Source organism: Myotis daubentonii, chromosome 2 (genome assembly GCF_963259705.1).
Source record: "Myotis daubentonii chromosome 2, mMyoDau2.1, whole genome shotgun sequence".
NCBI classification, from domain to species: domain Eukaryota; kingdom Metazoa; phylum Chordata; class Mammalia; order Chiroptera; family Vespertilionidae; genus Myotis; species Myotis daubentonii.
Window position 1 is genome coordinate 199,425,480 of NC_081841.1, and position 26,653 is coordinate 199,452,132.

At 48.3% G+C, this 26,653-nt stretch overlaps 1 protein-coding gene across 4 annotated transcripts in view; it reads left to right on the forward strand.

Annotated features, from left to right (window-relative positions):
* Positions 1 to 17,337: 17,337 nt before the first annotated feature.
* RAB11FIP1 (RAB11 family interacting protein 1) overlaps positions 17,338 to 26,653 on the forward strand; it is a 38,340-nt gene continuing 29,024 nt past the window's right edge. For 3 of the 4 annotated variants that reach the window (XM_059685391.1, XM_059685389.1, XM_059685390.1), the window contains exon 1: positions 17,338 to 17,788. In XM_059685391.1, the coding sequence (XP_059541374.1) occupies positions 17,412 to 17,788 (377 nt within the window). In that variant the 5' untranslated portion in view covers positions 17,338 to 17,411. The remainder of the gene's footprint in view (positions 17,789 to 26,653) is intronic. The other variant, XM_059685392.1, reaches the window with a different exon arrangement.

The window sequence follows — 26,653 nt, forward strand, 5'->3', positions numbered from 1 at the left end:
GCCCTGACTCCTGCTAGGTGCTGCTTTCCTCCATCCAGGCTGCTCCCATCGCCCCTTCATTCTCTCCCCACAGGGGTTCTTGGACTTAATCCTAAACAGGTAATCCGCATCCAGAGCAGGCCCAGTGGGAGGCTACTCCAGCCCAATGGAGCCTCCAGGCTTCCGGCAAGCCCCAGCCAACTGTGCCCCCTGCGCCTTGCGAATGGAGAGGTGCAGAACTGCGTCCCCACGGAGCAGATACTGTCCTTTTCAGGGGAGAAAAACCTGCCCACAGTGCGGCTGGTACCACAAGGAGAGGAGGAAACGGGTTGGATGAAGGGGCTGGTTGACAGCCTTTCTGATGACTGGGAAAGCCCTGTGACAGGAGGTGGGGCGCCACCAGCTGGGCAAGGGTAGTCTCCAACTGTGCGTATGTTCTCCTGGGGTTCAGGGTTCAGGATCTGGAGGAGGGCCGCAGGCAAATGAAAGAGACAAGAGATAATTTGGAAATATAGGGGGGCCAGGCGGGCAAGTCCAACTCAAGGGGAAGGACTTCCACTGGTGCCCAGGCCTCGCCAACCTTTTATTCAATCTTGGATACACATAAAGCCCTTAGTCAGGCAGGCAATTGCGGGAGCCGCTTAAAGGTCTGTAAATATTAGAAGGATTTACTCTGAGACTATTTGATCAGGAAATAACTAGAGCCCCATTGTCTGGACTAGACAATCGGTGCATAACTCTGGCCCTTGCCATGGGTTCAAAGTTCACCAGGTTCAGGGATCCTTGTTTGCACTTCTCTGCTAGTGAAGACAATGGGCGGCTTCCCGCAGGACTGCGTGGCTGCAGCCCTGACCCTGAGTCTCAGCTTCTGCGGGTGGCAGTCAGGTTACTCCCTGTCATTGCTGACGGCCGCCGTCTAGGACCGGCCCAGGCTTCTTCAAGCGTCTGCTGTCTGTGCGCTGGGGAGCAGGACGCGGAGGAGCGAGTATTCCAAAATGCGGTAACGGATGCCCCGCTTCCCGCCGCGACCTGCCGCTGGGATCCCGGTGGCTGAGTTGCATCTGCCTCTGAAGGTGCCTGTGAACGCCGCGGTTCTCCGCACGCGGGCGCGCCGAGATGCCGAAGGCTTCCAGAGGGTCCCGGGGGCGTGCGTCCCCGCGTCTACCCGCGGGGGCTGTAGTGTGTGGGTGCGCGCTTGGCTGTGCGTTTCTTGGGCTGCATTCTCCCCCTTTCCATCGGCTGTGGGTCCCACAGGGCCTGGTAGTAAATGAACAGGAAATGGGGGTTAGCTAGGCCTGCCCTAGGGGGCAAGTGGCTGGGCATGCACCGGGCACCAGGGCGCTTCTTCCAGGACACACCTTTCTCTGCTCTGCACAGGCAGGGATGGCTTCAGGATCGGCCTCAAATGCGGGGTGTGTGCCGGAAGGGAGGGTGGGGTGAGTGGAAATCCCAGGGTCGGGAGGACGCCCCAGCTTCGTCAGAGGAAAGTCAAGCAAGAATGGTATCCTGTGGCGAGCCAAGCGCCGTGGCCTCCCGAACAGAGCGGATCGCGGGGGCCAGAGTCTCGCTTCAGACCAGCCGGGGGGTGGGGGGTGGGGGTGGGTTATGGGGCCAAGGACCAGCCCGCCCCGTCGGTGGAAGCCCAGAGGTGAGAGAAAGGCTTTCCCTACCCAGGCATGGATGGGCCTGGGGCCCGGGGCTAGGGCTGCAGTTCCCTGCCCGGGACAAAGAAAGCAGAGGTAACGGCGCAGTCCTGAGGCTGACCCGCTGTGGGACCGGGTAGGGGAGCGAGTGGGTGGAGGGGGACTTGGAACTGCTCTTGAGCGCCCCCAGCAGGGCTTCGCTTTTTGTGGCGTTTTCCGTCCAGTCCTGACTCTAGGCAAGCATGTCAAACCCAAAGGCTAAAATGGGCCAAATAAACAAGGTTTTATCACAATAAAAAAAATAAATAAATAAGGTAGTTTCATGATTAGGAGAATGTGCTTTGGAGTGAGTTCACATCTGTGCTCTGTCTTTTTTTTTTTTTAATCTTCACCTGAGAATATTTTTCCATTGATTTTTATTTATTTCCATTGATTTTTAGAGAGAGTGGGAGAGGGAGGGAAGAAGGGAGAGAGAGAGAGAGAGAGAGAGAGAGAGAGAGAGAGAGAGAGAGATGGAGATGTGAGAGAGACATAGATTGGTTGCCTCCTGCATGCGCCCCGTTGATCCAGCCTGCAACCAAGACACATACCCTTGACTGGAATCGAACCTGGGACTCTTCAGTCTGTGGGCTGATGCTCTATCCACTGAGCCAAACTGGCTAGGGCTGTGCTCTGTATTTATCTGACCTTGGGAGAATTACCTATTATCCTTAAGGTTCTGGGTTTTTTCTCTGTAAAATGGGGATTAAAATACCCACTTTTATGGGTTGTGGTAAGGATGGATAAGCGCATCTCTGTAAAGAACATAATAAGTGTTATTACCAGAAGTCTTCTGGAAGCTTCCGTGGTCACCCAAGTCCCCAGGAGAGAACTCAAGAAGTCACCCAAGGCCACAGTGAGTTATGAAAGGCCTCTGTGCAGCCTCCTCATGTCTGGCTTCCCAAGAATGTCTGCAGATTTAGAACCCTTCCCTCATGCTCCCACTTCAATCTTTCTTGCTGGCTCTGCTCCAAATTTCCTTCTGTGATGTCCTTGACAATCTGTTGTCCTCACTCACTCAGTTCACATCTGTGGCCACACAAAAAGCAGGAACATCGTGTGGTTTACAGCCCTTTATTGTTCAAGAAAGGATCTGGATAAATGAAAACCCCAGATGCTAATCTCCAAGGGTGCTTGCTGGTGGCCCTTAACCTTTTCTGGGTCAGGGACTCCCTTGAGAATCTGAGGAAAGGTAGAGAATGTCCCCCTAGAAAAATGTATATTCCCACATGCACATGAAATTTGCATACAGTGTCGGGGGCTCTGGAGCTCAGTGAAGCCTGTCCATTGCCCTCTAAGTGTCCTTGAGATCCAGGCGGCTCAGGTGACAGTTCTTCAGTCCTTCCCTGGGAAGTGTCTCCCAGAGCTGCAGCAGCAGAAAAACAAAGCAAACCAAGTGTTGTCCATTTTTCAGCCTCCCCTTCGTCAGGAGGTGCCAAAACCAGGAAATAAAAACTGCTTTAAGGAGTTGGGAAAGACAAAAACTAAACAACCCAGTGTTTATGGGCAGCCTGTGGGGAAATGAGAAACGGCTGAACTAATGGGGCTTATTTTGTGAGCTCCACAAGGATTCATAATGTCTGTGAAAAAATGTATGGCAATCAAGAAGAATTTGAGATATGAGTGGGGAAATGCGGGGGACGGGGGGAGGTGGAGAATGGTGTTGAAAATGTTACTGGGGTTCAGATGAAAAGAGTTTTAGGAGACTGGTTGTACAAGAATGTGAATTACTTAGCAGTACTGAATTGGACACAAAATATAAATTCTATGTTATGTGTGTTTTACTGCAATTTAAAAAATTACTGAGCAACATGTCCTCTACGAGAACTTTTAGAGGTTTACCCTACCAGACCCTGAGCAGACCAGACCCCTTCCTATCAGGATGTGCAGAGGCCAATGGCAGAATTTGGGTTTAGGACCTGTCTTATCAGTGGTAAGCTGGTTTTGGAGGGATTGGTCATGGTGGAATTAGCATAAAGCTGTGGATAATTGGTGGGATTAACGGAGGAGGGGCTGGAGCGGGTAGGCAAGGGCCATGGAGGAGATGGCTTAAAGCTGGCCAGTAGGATGTCCTGCCCTGCCTCTGCCTCTTCTGAGGCTCAGGCACGCTGCGAACGCTGCGAACGTAAGGCTGACACATAACGTGGTCTTTCTCTGACTTCCTGACTTCTGAGACAGCAGGTGGTGCTGTTGAGCAAACTTGGGAGCCGAGAAGAAACCTGAACTCTACTTGAGCATCTCCACCCTGGTAACTCCCTCCCTTGGCCTGGGCCAGAGCAGAGGAGGAGGGAGGGCTGGGATCTGGTCTTGTGCGTGTTTCCCACGCGTGTTGGTATCCCAAGTGTCTTTGGAATGTGGCTCAGGTGAAGTCCTGGGTGGTGGCCACCAATAGCTTGTCTGGGAGGGGTAAAGAAATTCAGAGGCATTCGCACACACTCCAACTTCAGCCAGGCTGATTCACCTCCCACCCAGCTGCGGTGGGGATTGGGGGGGGGCTGCAGTGGCTTTGCCTGCTCCTACTGCTCCTAGGATCACCCCTTCCTTAGAAAACTGCTCATAGGACTCTAGGGCCCCACAGCAAAACGGACCCAAACACTTGGAAAACATCTCCTTCAATATATCTCTAAATTGCGGGCTTTTATCCTGTGAGCTCAGGTTCTGGAAAAGCGTACATGAAGACCAGTTGGTGAGCTGTGGTGCTTGCCACGTGGGTTAGGGCATTGAATTAGGTTAGAGGTCTCCTTCTAGAGACTGTGAATCTGGATTTGATTGTTCCACTGGGCTTTGTCCCCAACAATGACTGGGTTCTGGGGAATGAAAACACAACACCGGGACAGCTTCAGCCAGTTTTAGAAAGCCCAACAGGCCAAGCCCAGCGTGCCTTTGGACCTTTACAGCACGCGGTCCCACTCAGCACGCTGCCCTGTCCCTGCCCTGTTTCACTTCTGCCTCCCCTTTCTCGTGGGGCTTTCTACCAGTAATTGATGCCATCTAACTTCATTTATGTGGTTCTGTAAACAGCATTGCATTCTTTTTGAAACAGGGCTGGAGACAAGAAAATAGAAAGAAAAACACGGCTCTAAAAGGTTAGATATTGTGATAGTGTCTGAACCTTGCGTCAGTGTAAGGAAATGACCACATCCCTTAGTGACCATAACATCTCCCGAGACTGGTGGTAGAAAGAAGATCTCCTACGGGGAAAAGAGACAGAACCACATAGCTTTCACTTTTGACCCCTGGCATTCCTGATGTCTCCCCTGGGCGTCTGCTGTTACCTCCAGGCTTTAGGATGGGGTGAGGTTGGGAGGCTGTGTCCCTTTAGCCATTTGCCATTGTGGACTCATGACCTTTCCCTTCATAGTTCCTGGAGAGCTTCTACAGCTTTAAACTCACAAAGCTGGAACATTTGAAATGACTTCTAAAAAGACTATGAGATAAGAAGAATGTACGCAGAAAACATGAAACTAGGTCATTCAAGTGATAGCATGGGATTTTAAATATTTTCCATCAGAGGAGCCCCCCCCCCCCTGCCACCCCCACCTTCCCTAATCTCTAGCTTGCCTCGATAGTGCTGTCATCTTAGGATACACTCATACACCTCTTCCAAGTCTAGAGGTAAGAGAGCAAGGCCTGGACAGAAATAGGGAGTGCCCTTATCCACTGACATTTTGAAATCTTTTCTTACCCTGCAATATCAGGAGCCAGTAAAATGGAGCAAAGAGGAGCCTTCTCAGGTTAACTACTACTATATATATATACTAGAGGCATGGTGCACAAAAATTTGTGCACTCGGGGGGGAGGAGGAGGTCCCTCAGCCCGGCCAGTGCCCTCTCACAGTCTGGGACCCCTCGGGAGATAACGACCTGCTGGCTTAGGCCTGCTCCCGGGTGGCAGAGGGCAGGCCCAATCCCTAGGTGCAGCCCCTGGTCCGGCTCAGAGCAGGGCCGATTGGGGAGTTGGGGCACTGCCCCATGTCATGCATAGAGCAGGGCGGATCGGGAGGTTGCGATGCCACCCTCAGTCACGCTCAGGGTAGGGTCAATTGGGGGGTTGGGGCACCGACCCCTGTCACACTCAAGGCAGGGTCGATGGGGAGGTTGCGGCGCCACCCTCTGTCATACACAGAGCAGGGCCAATCAGGGGGTTGGGGTGCTGCCCACTGTCACGCACAGAGCAGGGCCCATCAGGGGGTTGGGGAGCTCCCCCCTGTCACGCACAGAGCAGGGCCCATCAGGGGGTTGAGGAGCTCCCCCCTGTCACACATAGAGCAGGGCGGATCAGGGGGTTGGGGCACCGCCACTGTCATACTCAGGGCAGGGCCGATGGGGAGGTTATGACTCTATCCCGTCACACACAGAGCAGGGCCCGTGGGGGGAGGGTTGGGGCACCACACCCTGTCACACACAGAGCCGCAGGGCGATCAGGGGGTTTGGGCGCTGCCCCCTGTCACGCTGATCCTGGTGCCGGGAGGCCTCGCGGCTCCGCTGATCCCGGTGCTGGGAGGCATATTACCCTTTTACTATATAGGATAGCGGCCTGGTGCATGGGTGGGGGCCGGCTGGTTTGCCCTGAAGGGTGTCCTGGATCAGGGTGGGGGTCCCCACTGGGGTGCCTGGCCAGCCTGGATGAGGGAATGATGCCTGTTTGCAGCTGGTCACACACCCTTCATGGTGGGGGTCCCCACTGGGGTGTCTGGCCAGTCTGGGTGAGGGGCTGAGGGCTGTTTTCAGGCTGGCGGGTGACTGAAGCTCCCAACCACTCCTTTTTTTCTTTTTTTTTTATTCTGGGCCAGCTTTAGCTCTGAGGCTTGGCTCCAGCTCTTAGGCCTCTGCTGCTAAAAGCAGGTTTCTGGGGTTTTGTTCAGCTTCTATATTTGTAACAATGTTTCAAACTGCAAGCTCAGAGGCCGGCAATGGTAGGCGGGGAACGTTGGAGTCCTCCGTCACTGAAGCAAGCAAGCCTCATGCTCGCTTCAAGCTGCCTGGCTGCCGGCCGCCATCTTGGCTGGCAGTTAATTTGCATATCACCCTGATTAGCCCATGGGAAGGATAGCGGAGGTACGGCTAATTACCATGTTTCTCTTTTATTAGATAGGACACACACACACACACACACACACACACACACTAGAGGCCCAGTGCAGGAATTCATGCACCAGTGGGGTCCCTCGGCCTGGCCTGCGGGATTGGGCTGAAACTGGCTCTCCGACATCCCCCAAAGAGTCCTGGATTGCTAGAGGGTGCAGGCCAGGTTGAGGGACCCCATCAGTGCAAGTTTGGGGCCGGGGAGGGATGCGGGAGGTTGGCCAGCTGGGGAGGGACCGCGGGAGGGCTCCAGGGCCTGTTTGGCCTGTCTTGCTCAGTCCTGATCGGCCAGACCCCAGCAGCAAGCTAACCTACTGGTTAGAGCGCCTGCCCCCTGGTGTGGTCAGTGTACGTCATAGTGAGTAGTTGAGCGGCCTTAGCATATCATTAATGATGGACACTTAGTATATTAGGCTTTTATTATATAGGAGATATATATATATAATCTTCTCTTTCCTAAAAAGGCACAGAAGTGTATAAGTTGACCCAACCATCCAACATAATTAGATAGTTAGAATCACTCAGGTACACTAGATGTTTCAAACAGACCCTGTACCATATAAGAATTTATTATACAATAAAGGAGGATCATAAATCCAATAAGGGAAGGCTGGGATTATTCAATAAGTTATGTCTTTTTTTTAAAAAAATATATTTTATTGATTTTTTACAGAGAGGAAGGGAGAGAGATAGAGAGCCGGAAACATCGATGAGAGAGAAACATCGATCAGCTGCCTCCTGCACATCCCCCACTGGGGATGTGCCCGCAACCCAGGTACATGCCCTTGACCGGAATCGAACCTGGGACCCTTCAGTCCGCAGGCAGACGCTCCATCCACTGAGCCAAACCGGTTTCGGCAAATGTCTTAATACTTAATTATGGCTTTGTGGAAAAAAGTAAAATTTATCTTTATACCATATCATATACCAATATCAATTCCAGAGAGATTAACACATAAAATAGTAAAAATTCCAGCCAAAAAGGCTATGTGAAAAATATAAGTGAATATTTACCTTCTAAGCTTAAGAGCAATGGAAACCATTACCCTCCTCCCCCATAAAGAATTTTTTTGGAAAAAAAAAAAAAAAAGAATGTTTCTGACTGTACAAAAATAAAACATGACTGATCAAATTTAAAGGTAAACGAGAGACCTTCACTTCTATTACCCTGCCCCTTAGCCACTCAGCTTTAGCCACACTGTCCTCCATTAGCCCCAAGGAGTCTGCATTAGCTGTTCCATCTAAATGAGAAACAGAATTCTCTATGGAGCTTGTTAAAATGAACTGAGGTCCTGGCCAGGGAGCTAAGTTGGTTAGAGTACGCTGCTGATACCTTAAGGTTGAGGGTTCAATCCTTGATCACGGCACAGACAAGAAGCAACGAATGAATGCATAAATAAGTGGACAACAAATCGATGTTTCTCTTCTCCCTCTCTCCCTCCCCCTTCCTCTCTCTAAAAGTCAATCAATAAATTTATTTTAAAAAAGATAAATGACAAAAATGGAGGGGAAAAATAGACTACAGTATCAGAAACTATACAAAGGGTCAATATCTACATAACGGTACATATTTATAAATTAGTAAATAAGCACTAAGACCCCAACAGAGAAGTTAGGCAAAGGATATAAATGGACAGTTCACATGTAAAATAAAATAGTTGATTGACACATATGAAAAAATATTCATTCTTGTTAGAAATCAAAGAAATGCAAATTGCACTACTTTGTAGTTGCATAAACGCAGCAATTGCCATTTTAATCTATCAAATTAACATATATAAAAAGTGTATATTCCGGCCTGGCATGGCTTAGTGGTTCCATTCCAGGTTGGGGTGAAAGGGCGAGTCGTCTCGGGGCCTGACCACGCTGCTGGCGGCCTCGGGCACCGACTCCCCAGCCCACGGCGGGAGCCCGGCGCAGGCTGCCACCCACCCGCCGCCCCCGGACCGGACCCACGCGGCAGCAGCGGCGGCGGGGCGGGGCGCGTGCCCTCGCCCGAGGAGATGGAGGAGGAGGCGATCGCCGACGCCCCCGGGAACTAGACGGAGGACGTGGACTTCCTGCCCGGGCTGGAACTGGTCGATCTACTGGACCCCCAGCAACCGGACTGGCCCCTGGACCCCGGGCTCAGCTCACCCTGGGGGGGGGGAGGGCTCAGACTGCGCCCTCCATCTTGCCCTGGGTCCTCCATTTTTGGGGCGGCCGCCATGTGCTCCGGAGAGTGCCTTCTTCCCGGAAGCCCAGGCCCCTGCTGGCCACACCCAGGATTTCTTTAAACTAACCAATGACAATCAAGGGACGTTCGTGCCATAGAGATGACCCGACTCGGGGGGCCCACAGTCCCCTCTCCTGCCCTCACTCCACCCCCCTGTAAAACCCCCTGTCCCATCAGGCCTCTCTCTCTCAGCCACTGGAGCTTACCGTTGCATCGGTGAGTGTGTGGCAGGGGAGCCAAACCTAGGTTTGAAAATAAATGACTCTTTGCTTTTGCATCGGACTGACTGGCTCCCTGGAGGTCTTGGGAACTTTGAAATCTGGGCACAACAGGGGCACATGCTCAGGTTGCTTGCTCCCCAGTGGGTGGTGTGTAGGAGACAGCCTATCAATGGCCCTCTATCATCATTGATGTCTCTATATCTCTCTCCCTCTCCTTTCCTCTCTGAAGTCAATTAAAATAAGTGTATAATACTCAATATTGGTGAAGGTTGGGTAAAATAGCTTTTCTACTCTGTTATTAGGGGAGTGATATTTGTCATTATGGATAATGAACATTAAGAATGCTCACAGCTTTTGACCCATTTTCTAAAATAGATCCTGTAAATATGTCTCTCCTCATCCAGTGTGGCTAGAGAGAGGTCCGGTTCTTGAGTAGGGGTGGCTGGGGATTGAGAAAATGAAAGAAAGAGACAGACACAGAGATGGAAGAAAAAAGCTGGGGCCGGGTGGGACCACTGTCCTCTGATGATGAGACAGGGGCAGGGACAGTGACCCCCCAGCCAATACAGCGTATTTATTTTATTCAGCAAAAACCAGGAAGTTTTACTAAAAGTCAAGACAAAGGAGATTATGTGCATTCTTGGGTGGGCCCGAGTCCTTTTCATTCCTGGTGCTTGGCTGGATTTAAATAACAAAACCCACCCCCTAGCACCTGGGCTTAAGGTCAAGCTGACAACACTCCTGCCTTTTGGCAAAGCGTGTTTTCAGGATGTGGCTTTGCCAAATGCCACTGGATTCAGCTGACAATAGTTAAAGAAATGCCCATGTGCCTTCCCAGGTGCTCTCTACAAAATCCTAAGGAAATAGGTTAAGGAAATAAATAATATGGACAGTGTTTTATGCACAAAGATCTTCATGTGAGTGTTATAGTGTTATGTTCGATAATAGGGAGATGGTTAGAAAAACTAGTTTACATTCACATAATTGTTGTGCACAGATTTCAAGATTCCCAAGAACCCACAGGGAGCCAGCGAGTCCGATGCAAAAGCAAAGAGTCATTCATTTCAAACCTAGGTTTGGCTCCCCTGCCACACTCACCGATGCAACGGTAAGCTCTAGTGGCCGAGAGAGAGAACTCTGTGTGGAGAGAGGCTTTATAGGGGGCTGGGGCAAGGGGAGGAGAAAGGACTGTGGGCCCTGCCGATTGGCCAGGTGCCAGTCGGTGTCTCATTACACAGGATGTGGTCATATGATGGCGTGCACTTCCCTTAACTATCATTGGCCAGTCCAGAGAAATCCTGGGCGTGGCCAGCAGTGGCTTGGCTTGGGGAAGAAGCCTTGCTGAGCACATGGCCAAGGTAAGATGGAGGGCATAGCCCTTACCCTGGGGCAAGGTGGAGGGCGTAGTCCTCGCCCTTTCATAATGAAATTAAACAACTATTGGGAATTAACTATATGAAATTGTCTAATAAAATGAGAAAATATGGTAAAACAGGACACAAATTATATTTTGTACACAGTATAACATCAACTACATTTAATATGTATATAGAAAAAATACTGGAAAAATACAATGAAACAGTAATAGTGTTATTTTTCCAAGGCAGCATATAAGTGATTTTTAAAAACTTTTGTCTACTTTTTTTATTTTCCAGGTTTCCAATGAACCGATTCTCACTCCTTTCCTAGATAAAAACTGAGGTAATGCCATAAAAATGAATTTAGGCTAAGTAAAAGAAGCCAGACACAAAAGGTCACATACAGCATGATTCCATTCATATGAAATATCCAGAATAGGCAAATCTATAAAGAGAGAAATCAGATTAGTAGTAGCTGAGGGATTGTGGAGGAGGACTTGGGACTGATTGCTGATAGGTATGGGGTTTGTTTTACTTGTGATGGAAATGTTCTGGAATGATCAGAACATAGTGGTGATGGTTGAACTGAAGTATGGTAGCAACCATTTCAGGTGGAAACTGTAGTTTAACTCTAACCCTGTTGTTTGGCTTAACAATATAAAAGTTACTTTGATTTTCTAAATTGTATAAGTCATCCCATTCTATTGAATGCCTTATCGATTGAATGACTATCCCATTGATTGTTATCATACTGGTCTTAGAGAGCACATTCTTCTGTACCTGGAAACAGGACAGCACAATTACCCTAAATTGTTTTAGTGGCCACAGGTGGTGCGTTCCAGCTGCCTCAGTGGTCCTGAGACCAGGATAGCACAATTACTCTAAATTGTCCTGACAACTCAGTTGTCGGGAGACCCGAGGGCTCCAGATAATGTGTTTCTATCAACTCAGTGATCCAGAGACCCAAAACTGTAATTTAGATAACATGCCTAAGTTTAACCCAGGTTACCCAAGGACTCTAGATAATGTATTTCTGTCAATTCAGTGACCCCAGACCCAAAACTGTAATTAACATGCTTAATTCTGCTTCTTTGTGAGCCAGGTGCCACATTCCAAACCCTGGGATGTAATCAATACCTTTGTGATTTTTGCCTATATAAGTCTGGTTTTGCCACGATCTTATTGCTATGAGATTTGGGAATGCCCCCTCATAGTCCCGGATTGCAATAAATGTGACTCTTTAATTCGACTTCTTGAGGCGTCCTTCTGTGATTCACGGGGTACATTACAACAGAACAATATAGGGAAGATACTAAAAACCATTGAATTGCCCTCTAGGTCTCTCAATAGGGCTTTCTTTTCAGATTGGCAGAATTCATTATTAGGGTGCTCTTTTCAAATTTCCGCAAGAAGGTAGTATTGCAACTCTTCCTTACTAGCGTGCTGTGTGGGAGGCAACCCATGGATGTTTTTGTTCTCACATCAATATTTCTCTCTCTCTCTCCCTCTCTCCCTCCATAAGAGGGCACTTATGGAGAGAACCTGGTTTTGCCTCCTAGAGAAGACCCTTAGGTAGAGAGCTTTATTCTGGTGCTCCCCTGTGGACTTTGTGAAATGTCATATTGGGCTCGGCTTTAAGCTTCCAGGCCGACATTGTAATTCCTTAGGGTCAAAATTCAACATACCAAACCAAACAAAACAGAAACAGACTCATAGATACAGAGAACAAACTGGTTGCCAGAGGGGAGAAGTGGGGGGGAGAGATGGATGAAAAAGGTGAAGGGGACTAAGAGGTATAAACTTCCAGTTATAAAATAAGTAAGACATGGGGATGCAATGCAGTATAGTGAGTGATACAGTAGATGTTTACCAGACTTATTGTGGCGATCACATCGTAGGTATATGATGCTGAATCACTGTTGTACACCTGAAACTAATGTGAGATTGTAAGCAACTATACTTTAAAAAGAAGTCAACATACCCATCAGCCCTGTGCCATGTATTGTGGCACCAAAAGGGAAGAGGAGAAAAGGGATGGTGGGTCTACTCACACCTACCACTTGGCCAGCTCTACTGCAGGGGGCTCTGTGTCCAGAAGTTCCAGCAGTTGAGAATGTGGAAGCTCATGGCATGCATGGGAGAGGCTGAGAACAAGAGCCTGAGGGATAGCTTCTAATGGGACTCCTCAAGGTCTGCTTTCCCCCTGCATGCTATGAAACCTCCTTTGGAAAGGTAGAGCATGGCTTATATACAATGAACATATATATATTTTTTATATCCAGACAAAATAAACTTTAGTTTTAAAAAGATGGTCATATAGGGTAAGGCTAAAGGTGGTGTTAGCAGGAATGGATAGATTAATGCTGATGGCTTAAAAGCCATTTATATCTCTTCTACTTAACTTGAACTGCCTTTTATTTGCAAGGCATTGGGAGAGGACCACACTTCCAGCCTTTGAGATGTTTACAAGTTAACAATCGCTGAACCAGAGAACAAGAAATAGGATAGGAAATAAGAAACGATTCTGAAGGGAGAGACAGAGGAAAGGCTTTGTGCAGAGAGTGGGCAGGTAAGGGGTACACACTCCCTGTAGCCGTTTAGTTGGGAGCTTTAAGGGCCTTTTGGAAGGGACTTGACACATTGGAAAGATAATACCTTTGTGTTACCTATGAAGAAAGCTTTGTTAAACAAAGACCATTAACAAGATTGAATGGGAAATGGTGAGCCATGTCTGTGAGGCTAAAAGCCCCTTAGCTAACACCTGAAAGGTAGTCTCCTTGGTCAGTTGAGTGGTCCCAGAATAGCCAAGAACCTAGAGAAAGCAGAGGGCTGTTTACCAAGGTCCACAGTGAATGAGTCATGTGTGTGGACTTTTGTCACCACACCTCAGAGTCTGAAACAAAGGAGAAAGACAAGCAGCCATTCCCAGCCCCTTTGTGCTCCTCCCTTAGGATAGCACATTGGCCCATCCAGAGTCCCCAGAGATGAGTTTGAGTTAGCGTTCTTGCTGTTGGGGGACACTGAGGAGCTGTGGGCAAGAGTGATTGGCAGTAGCAGGGTAGCAAAAGTCCCTCCTCCCCGCCCCTAGCATGGCCCCACACAATGTCCCTAGAGGGGAATTCTTCCAGCTGCACCTACAAGACAATCTGCTCCTGATCTCACTGCACCGGTGGGTGCTGCCTGCAGAGAGGCCCAGGGTCAGGCTGGTCTACTGGAGTCGGCCTCTCTGCTCTGCTGCTTTGGGAGAGGCCAGTCTAACCTGCCCGGCGCCTTGTCCATGAGCTCTGGGCCGACTGAAACTCCTCTTTCAGTCAGAGCTAGAGGCGGGGCAGGGTGAGAGGAAAGAGCAGTCATCGGGCACACCCTGGCTGTGGGAGGTGTTTGCAAACACTAGAAATTCCGTGAACCTACAGGGCCCACCGCCCCAGAACCGCAGACTGTGCGTCTGTAAAGTGAGGAGAAGACAAATTCTCACTCCAGGGCGGTCAGGGAGTGAGTCTCCAGGGACAGTGTGCTCTGAGTGGAGGAGGGGAGAAAAGGACCATCCAGGCATCTAGGGAGCAGTAAGCCAATTCCCAAGCATGCCCTGTTCTGGACTTCCTGGAGACTCTCTTCTCTGTGCTGCCTCCAGTGAGTCCCACTCCTCTGAGTTTTAACTCTGCTAGTGTCCAGTGTCTAGAGAGAAGTTTCTTTAAAAAAAAATTTTTTTTTATTGATTTCAGAGAGGAAGGGAGAAGTAGAGAGAGATAGAAACATCAATGATGAGAGGGAATCATTGATCGGCTGCCTCCTGCACGCCCCCTACTGGGGATTGAGCCCGAAACCTGGGCAGGTGCCCTTGACTGGAATCAAACCTAGGACCCTTCGGTCAGCAGGCCGACACTCTATCCACTGAGCCAAATCAGCCAGAGGCTAGAGAGAAGGTTCTTGATCTCGATTTCTTGGAGTCGGCCAGGCAGCCTTGCCCTGCCCCCAACCTACCACCTCCCCTTTTACCACGGAGCCTATTTGTGTCTGACAGAAACCCAAACACGTGAGGTCACAGGTGCTCACAATTTCCCCTCCCCTCACCACTGTGCCCCTCCCCCACACTTTGTCCTCTAATCCTTTCCATGAATGGAAGGAATGCGTCATGTCATACTCAGCCTGTGAGTCTGTCCAGCTGGGTTTCATTCCTGGCTCTCTGTATTTCGGGGCTGGCCTAACAGCGTGAATGTGAGGGAGGAGAGGAGGCCAGAGCTGAAAAACTTTACTCCCAGGGTCAGTTTTGACCCCAACTCCCTAGTGGAACAGTAGATGGGTAGGACAACCAAGAGGGAAGAATATGCCTTATTTGATGCAGTACCAATACAGAATAGACACCAAGAATGGGTAAGGGCTGGGACAGAATGGGGCTGCAGGCAGATGTCCCCAGGTGAAAATGAAGGAAGGTATCTGGCTGTGACCTGCTCTGCTATTGGCTGCTGAGCTACTGCTGCTCATACCTGCTTTACAACCTGAAGCACAGCTGGATCCAGCCCCTGCTCAAAGTCCTGTGAAGGCTGGCTCACCTGGTTTAACACCGCAGTGTAAACTCCTTAGTCTGGAGTTGGTGATCTGCATGATCTGGGCCCAACTTCCTTGGCCATCTTATCTCCATCACTTGTCCCCAGTGACTTCCTAAAATATCCCACATTCTAGCCCCAATGGGGTACTTGTAACCCCTAAACATGCCATGAACTCTCTGGACCCCATGCCTTTGCTTAGGCTGGTCCGTTCTCTCCTTCTGAAATGCTCTTCCCCCATCATCTTCTCTACCCATCAAGTCTGCTATACTCTGTAAGACCCACCTCAATACCATATCCTTCATGAAAATCCACTTGCTTAGAGAAATCACTTCTCAAATCACCCAAAGCATTATACTAATCCAGGACTTCTTTTATAGCATTTGTCATAGAGTGCCTTGGAACTGGGTCTCATTCAGAGGCAATACCTAGCACAAAGTAAGTCCTCAATAAATCTTTATAGTAATGAATGGAGCCGTGAGGTTGAATGAGGTTAATAAATGGCCAGGAAGGGGAAATAGCACGAAAACAACAGAGTTCTGTTAAGCTTTCCTGACTTTTACGTGTCTGGTGCCTCCTTTCCTTTCCCCTTCTCATCACATTAAATATTTACAACGTGCTAAATAGGATTTTCCCACACTGTAGCCGCCCTCAGTTGCAAACCTGAGGCATAATGTCTGTGTTGTAACTCCCTACACGGTAAGAGAGAACACTATGTACTCGTGATTGGCTGGAATAACCTCCAACTCTTCGATTCCATGGCACATGTCAAGGGCCTCCTGTGTTCGCAGGCTTCTGCTAGGGGCTGTGGAGGAGACAGGTTAAAGAAGTCACCACCTGGTCCCTACCCTGAAGAGGGCTATCAGAAGCCAAATCTTGGGAGAAATCGGAGTGAAGCCTTGCGGTGGATAGGACTCGAGCAGTCAAAGAGGTTGGCAAGGCAGCCGAGTGCTAAAGGCCTGGAGATGGGGAGATTCTCTGGGCTACAATTTGTTCAGGAGATGGAGGAGAATGAGTCAGGGTGGGATCAAATAGGAATGCCTTTACTTATCTACGTCTGAAGTTAATGCAGGTGAGGCAACACGGTAGGATTTCAAGCAGGTTAGTGCAGCAGTGTGCAGTGTGGACGGAAGGGAGGAGAGCCTAGAGGTCAGGGAGATGCTAGTGGCAATCCAAGCTTGGGGTTCTGAGGGTCTGGAAGAAGCAAGGGGTGCAGTGAAAACACTGGATGGGAGTCAGGACACCTGGGCTCTAGTCCTGGATCTGTTGTGGGGCCTCGAACCCATCACTTCTCCGCTCTGGGCCTTTCCTTGACTGTAAAACCTAAAAACTTTCAAAGTGACCTTTCCAATCTGATGGTCCAGGTAAGCCTTTGAAGTAGGATATTGGGAATGGAGGGAATAGGCCAATCTAGTGGACATTAGGAGCAAAAGAATTACTAACTGGAGTCAAGAGATAAAGGAGGGCGGGGAGGGGGGGGGCGGGACCGAAGAGGGTCCATCCAGCCAGGGAGAAATGGGGAACTGGGGGTGGGCGGAGCCGCTGCTCCCGACGTCTAGTTTGGCAACCCGTTTTCAGTTTCCCCTTTCTTCCCCTTCTCTAATTTCCTCTTAGCCTCACCTTATTTGGTGAAAGCAGGGCAAAATAGGATACCCCCCACCTCATGTCCCGCCCCCCCCCCCCCCCATTCTACCTTCCCCTTTTCAGGCTTTGAAATGACCCTCCTCCTTCCCCACCCACCTGGCACCATCCCAGAACCCACCGCCCTCCACAGTCATCACCCCGAAGTGGAAAGAGCGGGGGATTTGGGATCATGTTCTTTATCACTTTCATAGCTACCACTTGTTGAGAACTCACCACGTGCCCGGCTACATTGTTTTTTTACCGCAAATCTAGACTGTCCTCTCATCTTACCGATGGAGCAACTGGGCCCAAAAGATGCTAAGTAATCTGTGCAAGGCCCCCCACACGGGCAAGGCCCGACTGGAAACGAGGTCTGACTCCCAGGTCAGGGCTACCGCCAGTTCCGGTCGGGCCGTGCGCCCTTAGCTGGCGGTGGATTCATTCCATCCCTCCCCGACCGCCCGCCTCTCAGCCCGGAATTCGCCGGCCCCGCCCCGCCTCCCGCGCCAGCCCCGCCCGAGCGCCGGGGCCCCGCAGGGCTGCGCCGCGGCAGGTGGGCGGGCGGGGCGGGGCCGGGGCGGGGGGCGGGGCCGGGAGGGGGTGTGGCCGGAAGCCTTAAAGAGGCCGGGGCGGCGGGGCGGGCTTAGAGGCCGCGGGTCGCGGCGATCAGCTCATCCCTCTGCAGAGTGTTCCCCCGCGGTCACCATGTCCCTGGCGGCTGCGGCGGGCCGGGGCCCGGGGGCCGTGTGGTCCCCAACCCACGTGCAGGTGACGGTGTTGCAGGCGCGGGGCCTGCGGGCCAAGGGTCCCGGGGGCACGAGCGACGCGTACGCCGTGATCCAGGTGGGCAAGGAGAAGTACGCCACCTCGGTGTCGGAGCGCAGCCTGGGCGCGCCCGTGTGGCGCGAGGAGGCCACCTTCGAGCTGCCGCCGCTGCTGTCCGCCGGGGCCGCGCCCGCGGCCGCCGCCACCCTGCAGCTCACCGTGCTGCACCGCGCGCTGCTCGGCCTCGACAAGTTCCTGGGGCGCGTCGAGGTGGACCTGCGGGAGCTGCACCGGGACCAGGGCCGCAGGAAGACCCAGTGAGTGCGGCCCCGGGGAGGACCGGGAGCCGGGGGAGGACCGGGAGCCGGGGGAGGACCGGGAGCCCGGCGCGGGCCGTGCAGGTGGCCGGGGCGCTGAGGTCCCTCTTAGAGAGAACGCGCAGTGCAGGCGCTGCTGTGTCTCCGGGGACGGGCCGAGAGAGACCTTTCAGGAGGGGCCCCTGGACCAGCAATAGTGTTCTCTCCGGCCGGCCGCGCCCGCTCTCCTGGCGGGTGGGCTCTGAACGCAGGAGGGAGGGGTGCGTGGGGCGATTTTGAATCTGCCTGACGTCGCTCAGCGCCTGAAACTTAGCAAGCAAACACTTAATGCATTTACGATGAATTGAAAATACATGTGGCCTGACGAATGCCGGTTATTAGTGGGGGTAGTATGTATATTTGGTATTCGCATTGATTATGTGGGAAGCCTCCTAGGTATGTTACTGTCCTGGGCACTCACTGAGCTGAGAATGGCCGGGCCGTGGCGCAGAGAGGATTAACTGGAGGAATGAAACCCATGACACTCCCTGGCTCTAGAGAGGCTCACCATGGACGGAGCGGGGCGTTACAGCGAGGAGTGGGTGGAGGTGGGGGCCAGGAATGGGGTGTGCAGGTTGCCAGGTGATGGCCATCTCCCCCGCCCCCATTAGTTGGTGAAGAGAACTTGCCTCTCCCTTCCCCCTACCCCCTCCAAAGAATGCACCACCTTCAGACTGAAAAATATTTAACCCTGTTTGCCTGGGCCCCAAATTAGTGAGGATTTCTCAGCGATGGCTGGAGCCAGGGTCTGCCCTTGGCCCAGCTCAACTGGGAGGTAGGCATTGTTTTTCTTTGTCAAGTTCTCTCTGGCCCTACTCCCTACAGGTGGCTGCTCACCTGTAGCTCCCAGTCAAGCGTTAGGGTATCTCACTCCTACAGGGAAAACTGGGCAAAACTCAGTTCACCCCAACATGTTACCCAGTTATCTGTTCTCTTTCACACGTGTTTGGAATGGAGCATTTGAATGTGTTCATCTAGTACAGTGGTTCTCAACCTTGGCTGCACATTAGAATCACCTGGGAATCTTTTTAAAATCCTGATTTCTGGGCCTCATCCTCCGGAAATTCTGTTTGTTATGGGTTGAGGCCACAACATTAGTAACAAAGAAACAGAATTTCCGGAGGATGAGGCCCAGAAATCAGGATTTTAGAAAGATTCCCAGGTGATTCTAATGTGCAGCCAAGGTTGAGAACCACTGATCTAGTATACCAGACCTAGCCTCCCATGTTGCCACCTAGTAGCCCCTACAGTTTATGAAGCACACTGATTCACATTTTGTGTTTTAGATATCAACAGGTTTTTAACTTTCTCTTGTGAAGGCGACAGGAAAAGCCAGAGGGTTTGAAGTTACCGGACTCCTTTTTCTGGAGGGTGGGTCCAATTTCAGCATGCATGCTTGCAAATGTAATACCTGCTTCGCTTATCTGGCCAAAGATGAATAGGCATTTCTGAACTCAAATCAGATAAAAACGGAGAGCCCTAGGTGAGGATGGATGGGATGTCTTCCTGGCATCAACTTCCAAGCCATAAGGTGAGCAGTGTCTTTGCTAAGGAGGGGCTGAAGCTATGCTCCTTTTTCATTGGATTAAATGACATTTGGGGCCTTGGGTTGGTTTCCTCTCGGGCTTCAACTGGGAGCCGTTGGCAGTCCTTTGTTTGGTCCCGACCCAAGATGTGTGGGTATTATCATCTGCCACCTGTTTCTTATGGGAGCGTTTTATTCCCTGGAAAGGTAGAGTGCATCTCCCTGCCAGAGATGGGGGTTCCAGACCCTCGGTCTGGCCCTGACTCATCGTTGGGCCTCAGGCTGCTCGGTCTCCGTTTCCCTCTTTATGAATGGAGCTTGTTGCCTGACTTAATGAATGTTTGTCAGATGTTTCTGGGCTCCTGGGTTAAGGGGGCCCATATATAGATTCAAAAAGTCCTGTCACTGCTTTGTGAGGAGTGAAAACCCCCTTAAGCTCCCTATTTCAGGAAGTGTTTACTAGTAGGCTTTGCATCTTCATTTTCACATCCTCTCCATTGGAATGCTAAATTACAATGATTGGTTAGGTTGGTTACTCTTGCCACTATTACATGAACCGATTACCACCTAGTCACAGTATCAGCTTGTAGGAAAATAGCACTTAGTTGATTTTTTAATTTTTATTTTTTATAACTGCTAAGGAAGGCTTCTTTTATTTGCTCCTCTAGCAGTAGGTGAAACTACAGGCATTCCATTTATCACTTCTTGGGACTTTCCAAGGTGCTGGGGGAACCCAGTTAAACATACTCTGTCTGATGCCAGGGTACATCACTTGGGCCCTCAAGATAGCTGGGATTTGGAAAATGAGATATACACTGAGAGGCGGAATTTTAACAGAAACTGGTTGGGCTAGGAAGTCGTTTGAACTAGTCATTAATGGATTGACTCCAGTTTAGACATTAAAAACCAGAAACAAAACAAAAGCTCAAAATTAAAAAAAAAATTGTTGTTAATCCTCACCTGAAGGTATTTTTTCCATTGCTTTACAGAGAAAGTGGAAGGGGGAAGGGGGAGAGAGAGCGAGAAAGATAGAGATAGAGAGAGAGGTGAGAGGTGAGAGAGACATATTGACTGGTTGCCTCCCACTCTCACCCCAACGGGGGGTGGGGGGTGGAGGGGAGTGAACCCAAAACTGAGGTGTGTGCCCTTGACTGGAAATTGAACCTGTGACCCTTTGGTGCCCAGGCCGACACTCTAATGACTTGGCAACACTGGCCAGGGCCAAAAGCTCAAATCTTGGTCTGTAGGTTTGTATGTGTGTGTGTGTGTGTGTGTGTGTGTGTGTGTGTTCACCTCTAGCAAATAAGGTTGCTGTTATAGAGTATGACTTTCATTATGAGTCTAGAGAAGCTGAAACTCAAGGCATTAAGAGCTAACTGCTAATATTTCCACTGTTCTTTTGGTAAGCCCCCATCTGTCATATCTTTGTAATAAAGAGAATATACTTTTTATAATGGCTCAGATTTCACAGACCTTGACTTTAGTGTGATGACACACATCTCTGAAGCACCAAACAGAGGCTGACGTAGGATAGGATACATTTAATAGGGGAGAGTGCATAGTCCCTTTCCTTAAGAATAAATAGAAATGAATTGGTTTTGCACTTACGCTTACCTATTAAAGACCTCTCAGGTCTCAGTTGGGTCTTGGTTAAATGGGAATCAGTTAAGTCTCATGGTCATAAAATAGACCTGAATCTGAGAGGCAGAATCAGGTGACTAACATGTAGGGTTCTCTGCTCAGCTCTCTAGTCTCATGTAGTGTGGGATTCTAGATTGATTAAAACAATATTTTTTAGCATGGTAAGAGCAACAAATTTTGGGGAAATTATCAGTTGGTAGATTAAAATAAATATTCATTAAGGCTGGTGACTGGAAAGCCATTGTGTAACTAAATATCATGCAACTTAATACTGGAATAGTCTTCCAGATATGAAGAGAGTGTGAGTAGTGGAGAGTCATTTTCCTATATGTTTTTAATATTTAAGGGGGAATTTGGTTGTATCTGAAAGGATTTGGATATTAATAAGGGGTAACTATTTTGAAGGGCTGTAAGTGTAGAAGAATGCTGTAATAAGTTGCTGAAGGAAATTTGGGTTATTAAAAAGAAATAAAGGCCAGAGAGCTGTTTTTTCTGGGAAAGCTGGATGCAGGGAAATGACTTAGAAGACGATAGAGATGTGTAATTCACAAATTATAAGCAGTCAGCGTTTGTGCTTATACCTTTAGGTTTCCTAAGCATACTCTTAAGTTTTTCGTAACAGATTGGAAAATTTGAGCAACATTGTTAAGTTTTTCCTTTCTTGGGATTCCCCTTAAACATAATATTGGGCCTTACTGGAAACCCTCCTACCTGTCACCCAGCCACAGTCCCCTCCCACTCCAGTGTAGGAAACGGATAGCTCAATGCCCAAGACAGTTCTCTGTCTCCTCTGGATAAACCCTGACCTGTTTATGGCAATGGAGTGAAATGACTAAGAAGGGGGAAGGTACCTCAAAGTCATTGGATTAAAGGTGTTCCGTTGTGTTTTTCATGGTCTTATTTGATTATAATTTTATTTGTAAGACATTCAGTTAGCATGGGGAAAGCTCTAACTGCTTTTTCCCCCCTTGTCCTTAAAGTTTATCCATACTTTTCATAAATATTTTTTAATACCTACTATGTGCCAGGTACTGGGTATACAGTGTAAATAGTGGTGACCAAAACAGACATGATCCCTGCTTTCAGGAAGCTCAGAGCCTTATGTGGGGTATATAGACATGAAACAAATGAACACATAAATAAATAATCATGTATTGTGATAAGTACTGCAGAGGAAGAGAACAGGGTATCATAAGAGAAAAGACCAGGGAAGACATGATTTAAAGAACAAAATTGCAGATAGCCCCTCTGAGGCAGAGACATGAGAATAAGGAGGAATTTTTCTAGTGAAAAGTAGAGGAGGGAGGCCTGATTGGGGTGGGCAGCCTGTGCAAAGGCCCTGAGGTAGCTAGAGAGATTGTGTAGATTGAGGCTGAAGAGGAAGGCAGGGCTTTATTTAAGAACACTGGGAAGCCAATGAGGTGGTGTAATCCATTTTATTAAAAATTGTTGTGGCTGTTAGGTGAAGAATGGATTTGAAACAAGCCTAGCCTGGAATCAGATAAACAAAATGGGAGGCCACTGATGTAATAATCCAGGTGACCAATGGTGGTGGCTTGGGTTAGGGTGATGGCTGTGGAGATGGACACAGGTGGGTGGATTTTAGAAATATTTTGGAGGCTCAGTTGGCTTGGCTTGTGATGGATTGTGTGTGGGTGAGGGTGAATGCAAGGAAGTGATAAGAATAAACAAATAAAATAAGGAGAGCTTGCTGTTGAAAATGAACCAGGAAGTGGTGGCTGCTTTCTTTCCCCAACAGTCACTGTGATAGGGTGAGGTCACCATTGCAAAAACAGTTTTGGGCAGTGACACCTGTGAGTGGGAAACATCATTGAAACCAGGGTGTGTATATGTGTGTATTCAAGTATTTACAGTTTTAATACAGGCCAAGTCTTTGTTTTGTAATAGCATAGCTGATGCAGTCTTACTGGTGTGTTCCAACATGGCTGATGAAATCACTGCTTCAAGGAACATAGGACTAAGAAAAGGAAAAATAATATGTAACATTAGGAACAATAAACCCAGAAATGGGAAATAAAACTCTGGGGCAAGCAAGTCAACCATTTGAATATTTTTCACATTAGGGAAAGTATGCGTATGAAAGTCCGGTGCCTTTTTCCTTTTGCTTAAACTTCCTTTCGGTTACAAAGACTTCTATTGTATTTCTGTAGCTACCATTAGGGGGAAGGTTTTTATACATAGTAGGTCATTTTAATTGTAGTTATTAACTAAAAAAAGTTATAATCACATTAAAAGCAATACATGTGCTGCTGAAAATGTCAAGAACTCAAACATGTATTTGCTGATATCATTCTTCCTTTAACAATAATCTGCCCTGACCAGTTTGGCTCAGTGGATAGATCATCGGCCTACGGACTGAAGGGTCCCAGGTTCGATTCCGGTCAAGGTTGTGGGCACATCCCCAGTGGGAGGTGTGTAGGAGGCAGCTGATTGATATTTCTCTCTCATCGATGTTTCTAGCTCTCTACCCCTCTCCCTTCCTCTGTGTAAAAAAATCAGTAATATATGTGTGTGTGTATATATATATATATATATATATTTTTTTTTTAAAACAACACAATAATCTTAGGTATATATTAAAATACTTCAATTTTAATTGCCGTCTGTCCTAGAGCACTGCTTCTCACCCTGTACTTTTGGAGGGACATTAGTTCTGGTTTAGCTCCAGAAGGATTAGGAAGCCCTAGCCCAAGTGAAGAGAGTGAGCGGGAGTCGTTTTAGGCTTCACTTCAGAGCAGTCCCCTGGGTGGCCCTTGGTTCTGGGTCTGGTGTAGATCTCTAAATTCTCAGGCCTTTGAATTCCAACAAAAGTGGCAGCCGGTTGCCAGGATTTTTTTCTTGGAAAAAACTTGACAAGAGGGTTCTGCTTACCTTAAGGAGGTGTCCTGGGTCACATCTTGTGCCCCAGCTGGCTCAGAAAGAGACCACACTGACTTTTACCTGCTTCTCCCTTGGCCAGGGATCACTGGTCTTATTTTCGCTGCGTGACCCAACGTAGGGCCCATACATAGTCTCTGAGCGTGAATCTCTCTCTCTCTCTCTCTCTCTCTCTCTCTCTCTCTCTCTCTCTCTCTCTCTCTCTCACACACACACACACACACACACACACACACACACACACGCATGCTTGCAGTCCCTTAGGCACAGGCAGGCGGTCGTTTGCCTGTGTGGACGTGGAGAACTCTTTAATCTTACATTTAATCCAGTGCATTAAAGCCTAGGGGTGTCTGAAGTGTGAGGTCAAAGCTCTGCCCATTCAGTTTCCCAGTTTGGGGTATGGCTTGCTTGTCTGTGCCCTTTCTGAACATTAAAGAAGCAGGTTGTCTCTGCAGCTTGGTGGTTAATGATGCTTTTGGCAAAGGAGTTGCTTTTAGTCACTAATGAGACAAGAAATTCCTTTCCTGTAGGGAGAAGTCTGTAGATAATCTGTTAGAAGAAAATCAGGGCTTTAGTCTCCAGGGTGTCCCCCAGGGACACATTTAGGAATGTGCCTGTGGGGAGAGAAAAGGCAGTGGTAATTAAGTGTCTTTTCCTGAATGTTGGCCTCTGAATGGGAGTTAGAGGGAAGGCATTTTAAAGAAATCCCAGAAAAATGTTTCTAAAGGTGTGGCTGCTGCACACTTCACTTTTAACATAAATACTCTTTTATTAAAATGGACATGGCTAACCTAGGCAGAACAATTAAGGCTTCCAGAAAGTCTGGTCTGAAAAGGCCTCTTGTGATCATAAAGAATGGGTATCCTGTGTGCAGGGAGCCAGCGGTAGTCTGGGTCCTGGGATATTGCTTCGAGGGTGTCGCCTCCTACTGCGCCAGTCCTGTGGGGTTTTCCTTTTACACCAATGGAACTTTTCATTTTCACTAATCACCCGTTGTTAAAACAGGATTTCAAATGCTCTTGGTGTGGGGTTTTTCTTCCCCTCCCCCTTGGAACTTACCTTGATTATAAGATAAATCATAGATACTCTGCTTCCTTGCCCAGAACTCTCTTAGAAACGAGTGAGTCCGTTTGTGGGCGGAGTGTAGGCTGGATGTTTTGTTTCTTAAAATATATTTTTATTGATTTCAGAGAGGAAGTGAGAGGGAGAAAGAGATAGAAACATCAATGATGAGAGAGAATCATGGATCGGCTGCCTCCTGCACGTCCCACACTGGGGATCGAGCTTGCAATCCGGGCATGTGCCCTTGGCCAGAATTGAGCCCAGGACCCTTCAGTCCGCAGGTCGACGCTCTACCCACTGACCCCAAACCGGCTAGGGCTGGATGTTTTTTGATGTCTGTCATGTTGAAGTTTGTTTGTTTCTTTTGTCCTGGTCAAAAGATGGTGAACCAAAGCGTTGGATTTTCTTTTTCCAACCTTAAAATCTCTTCGCTTGAGTGATAAAGGATCCCCAAGGTTGCCATGAAAAAGTTCTTCAGCAGACCAAATAGAATGCATCAGTGGCATTTACATGTGGGCTAGAGGTGAGATACCTGATCTGATGGTAGAATATTAACATTTGTGGCTTTTTGAGATCTGATCAAGGAAAAGAATGGGTCAGTAAATGATTGCAGGGGTGGATTTACATGGTTAAAAGTACGTCAATTTTTCTAATTCTCAGAATCTTGAAATACTGGTGCTTGTTATTCCCTTTAATCTTTACCTACAGGAAGTTTAATATTGCTTTCAACTTAAAAAAAAAAAAAGCGTTGAACCTTATCCTTCAGTCAATTATGCCATCTTGGCATATCTCTGAAGTAGTTTGGAAGCCCTCTGCTTCATTCCTCTCCTACCTGCGTAGAAACCCTGAGACCATTGATTAAATATCTCTCAGTAAGGTACAGAAAATATACACTGATCATTGTATTTTAAAAATTCCTATGTGTTTTAATTTTGGAAATTGTGCAATACAAACTGATTTTGTAATTGAGTCTTTTCCTACTCCCTTCAAATGCAAATCATTGTTATTTGTACAGTTGAGAGCTAAAATTCGGGTTAGGAGCCAGCTTCAGATACCCCACTGCTAGTTGGTGCAGCGAACGTCACAGTGAACGCCACAACATCAGCCCAGCATCACGTGTCTCACTCGTTCACTTTTGATTTGACATACGAGTAGTTTGAGTTACGAGCTCCGTCACGGAACGAATTAAACTCATAAGTCAAGGCCCCACTGTATTTGATGATATTTGGATGCCTACTCAGTCAGAATTGTAGATTTCTTAAATTCCCTTTTGAAACAATCTGAATGGGTAAACTATGATATATATTTCACAGAATGTCATACAGTCATTAGAATTGATGGGTAGGGAGGCTGTAAGACAATTACATATATAACTACTACAAATAAAATTGCATGTGTACTTGGGTTACAACTAAGCAATAATTATAGCTAACACTTGCCGAGTGCTTATGAATACCAGGCACTGTTCTAATTCTAAGCACTGTACATATATGAAGCCATTTAATCTTCATAACATCCTTATGAGGTAGGTGCTTTGAAGCCTGTTTCAGAGGAGGAGCCCGAGCCACGGAGAGGTTATGTAACTTGCCTGGAGTCTCTCAGCTAGTGATTGTTTAAATCTACAGGGAAAAGACTTCAAGAAAATACATAAAATGGTAATGATTGGATTAGCATGAGAAAATTAAAAATTTTTTCTATAG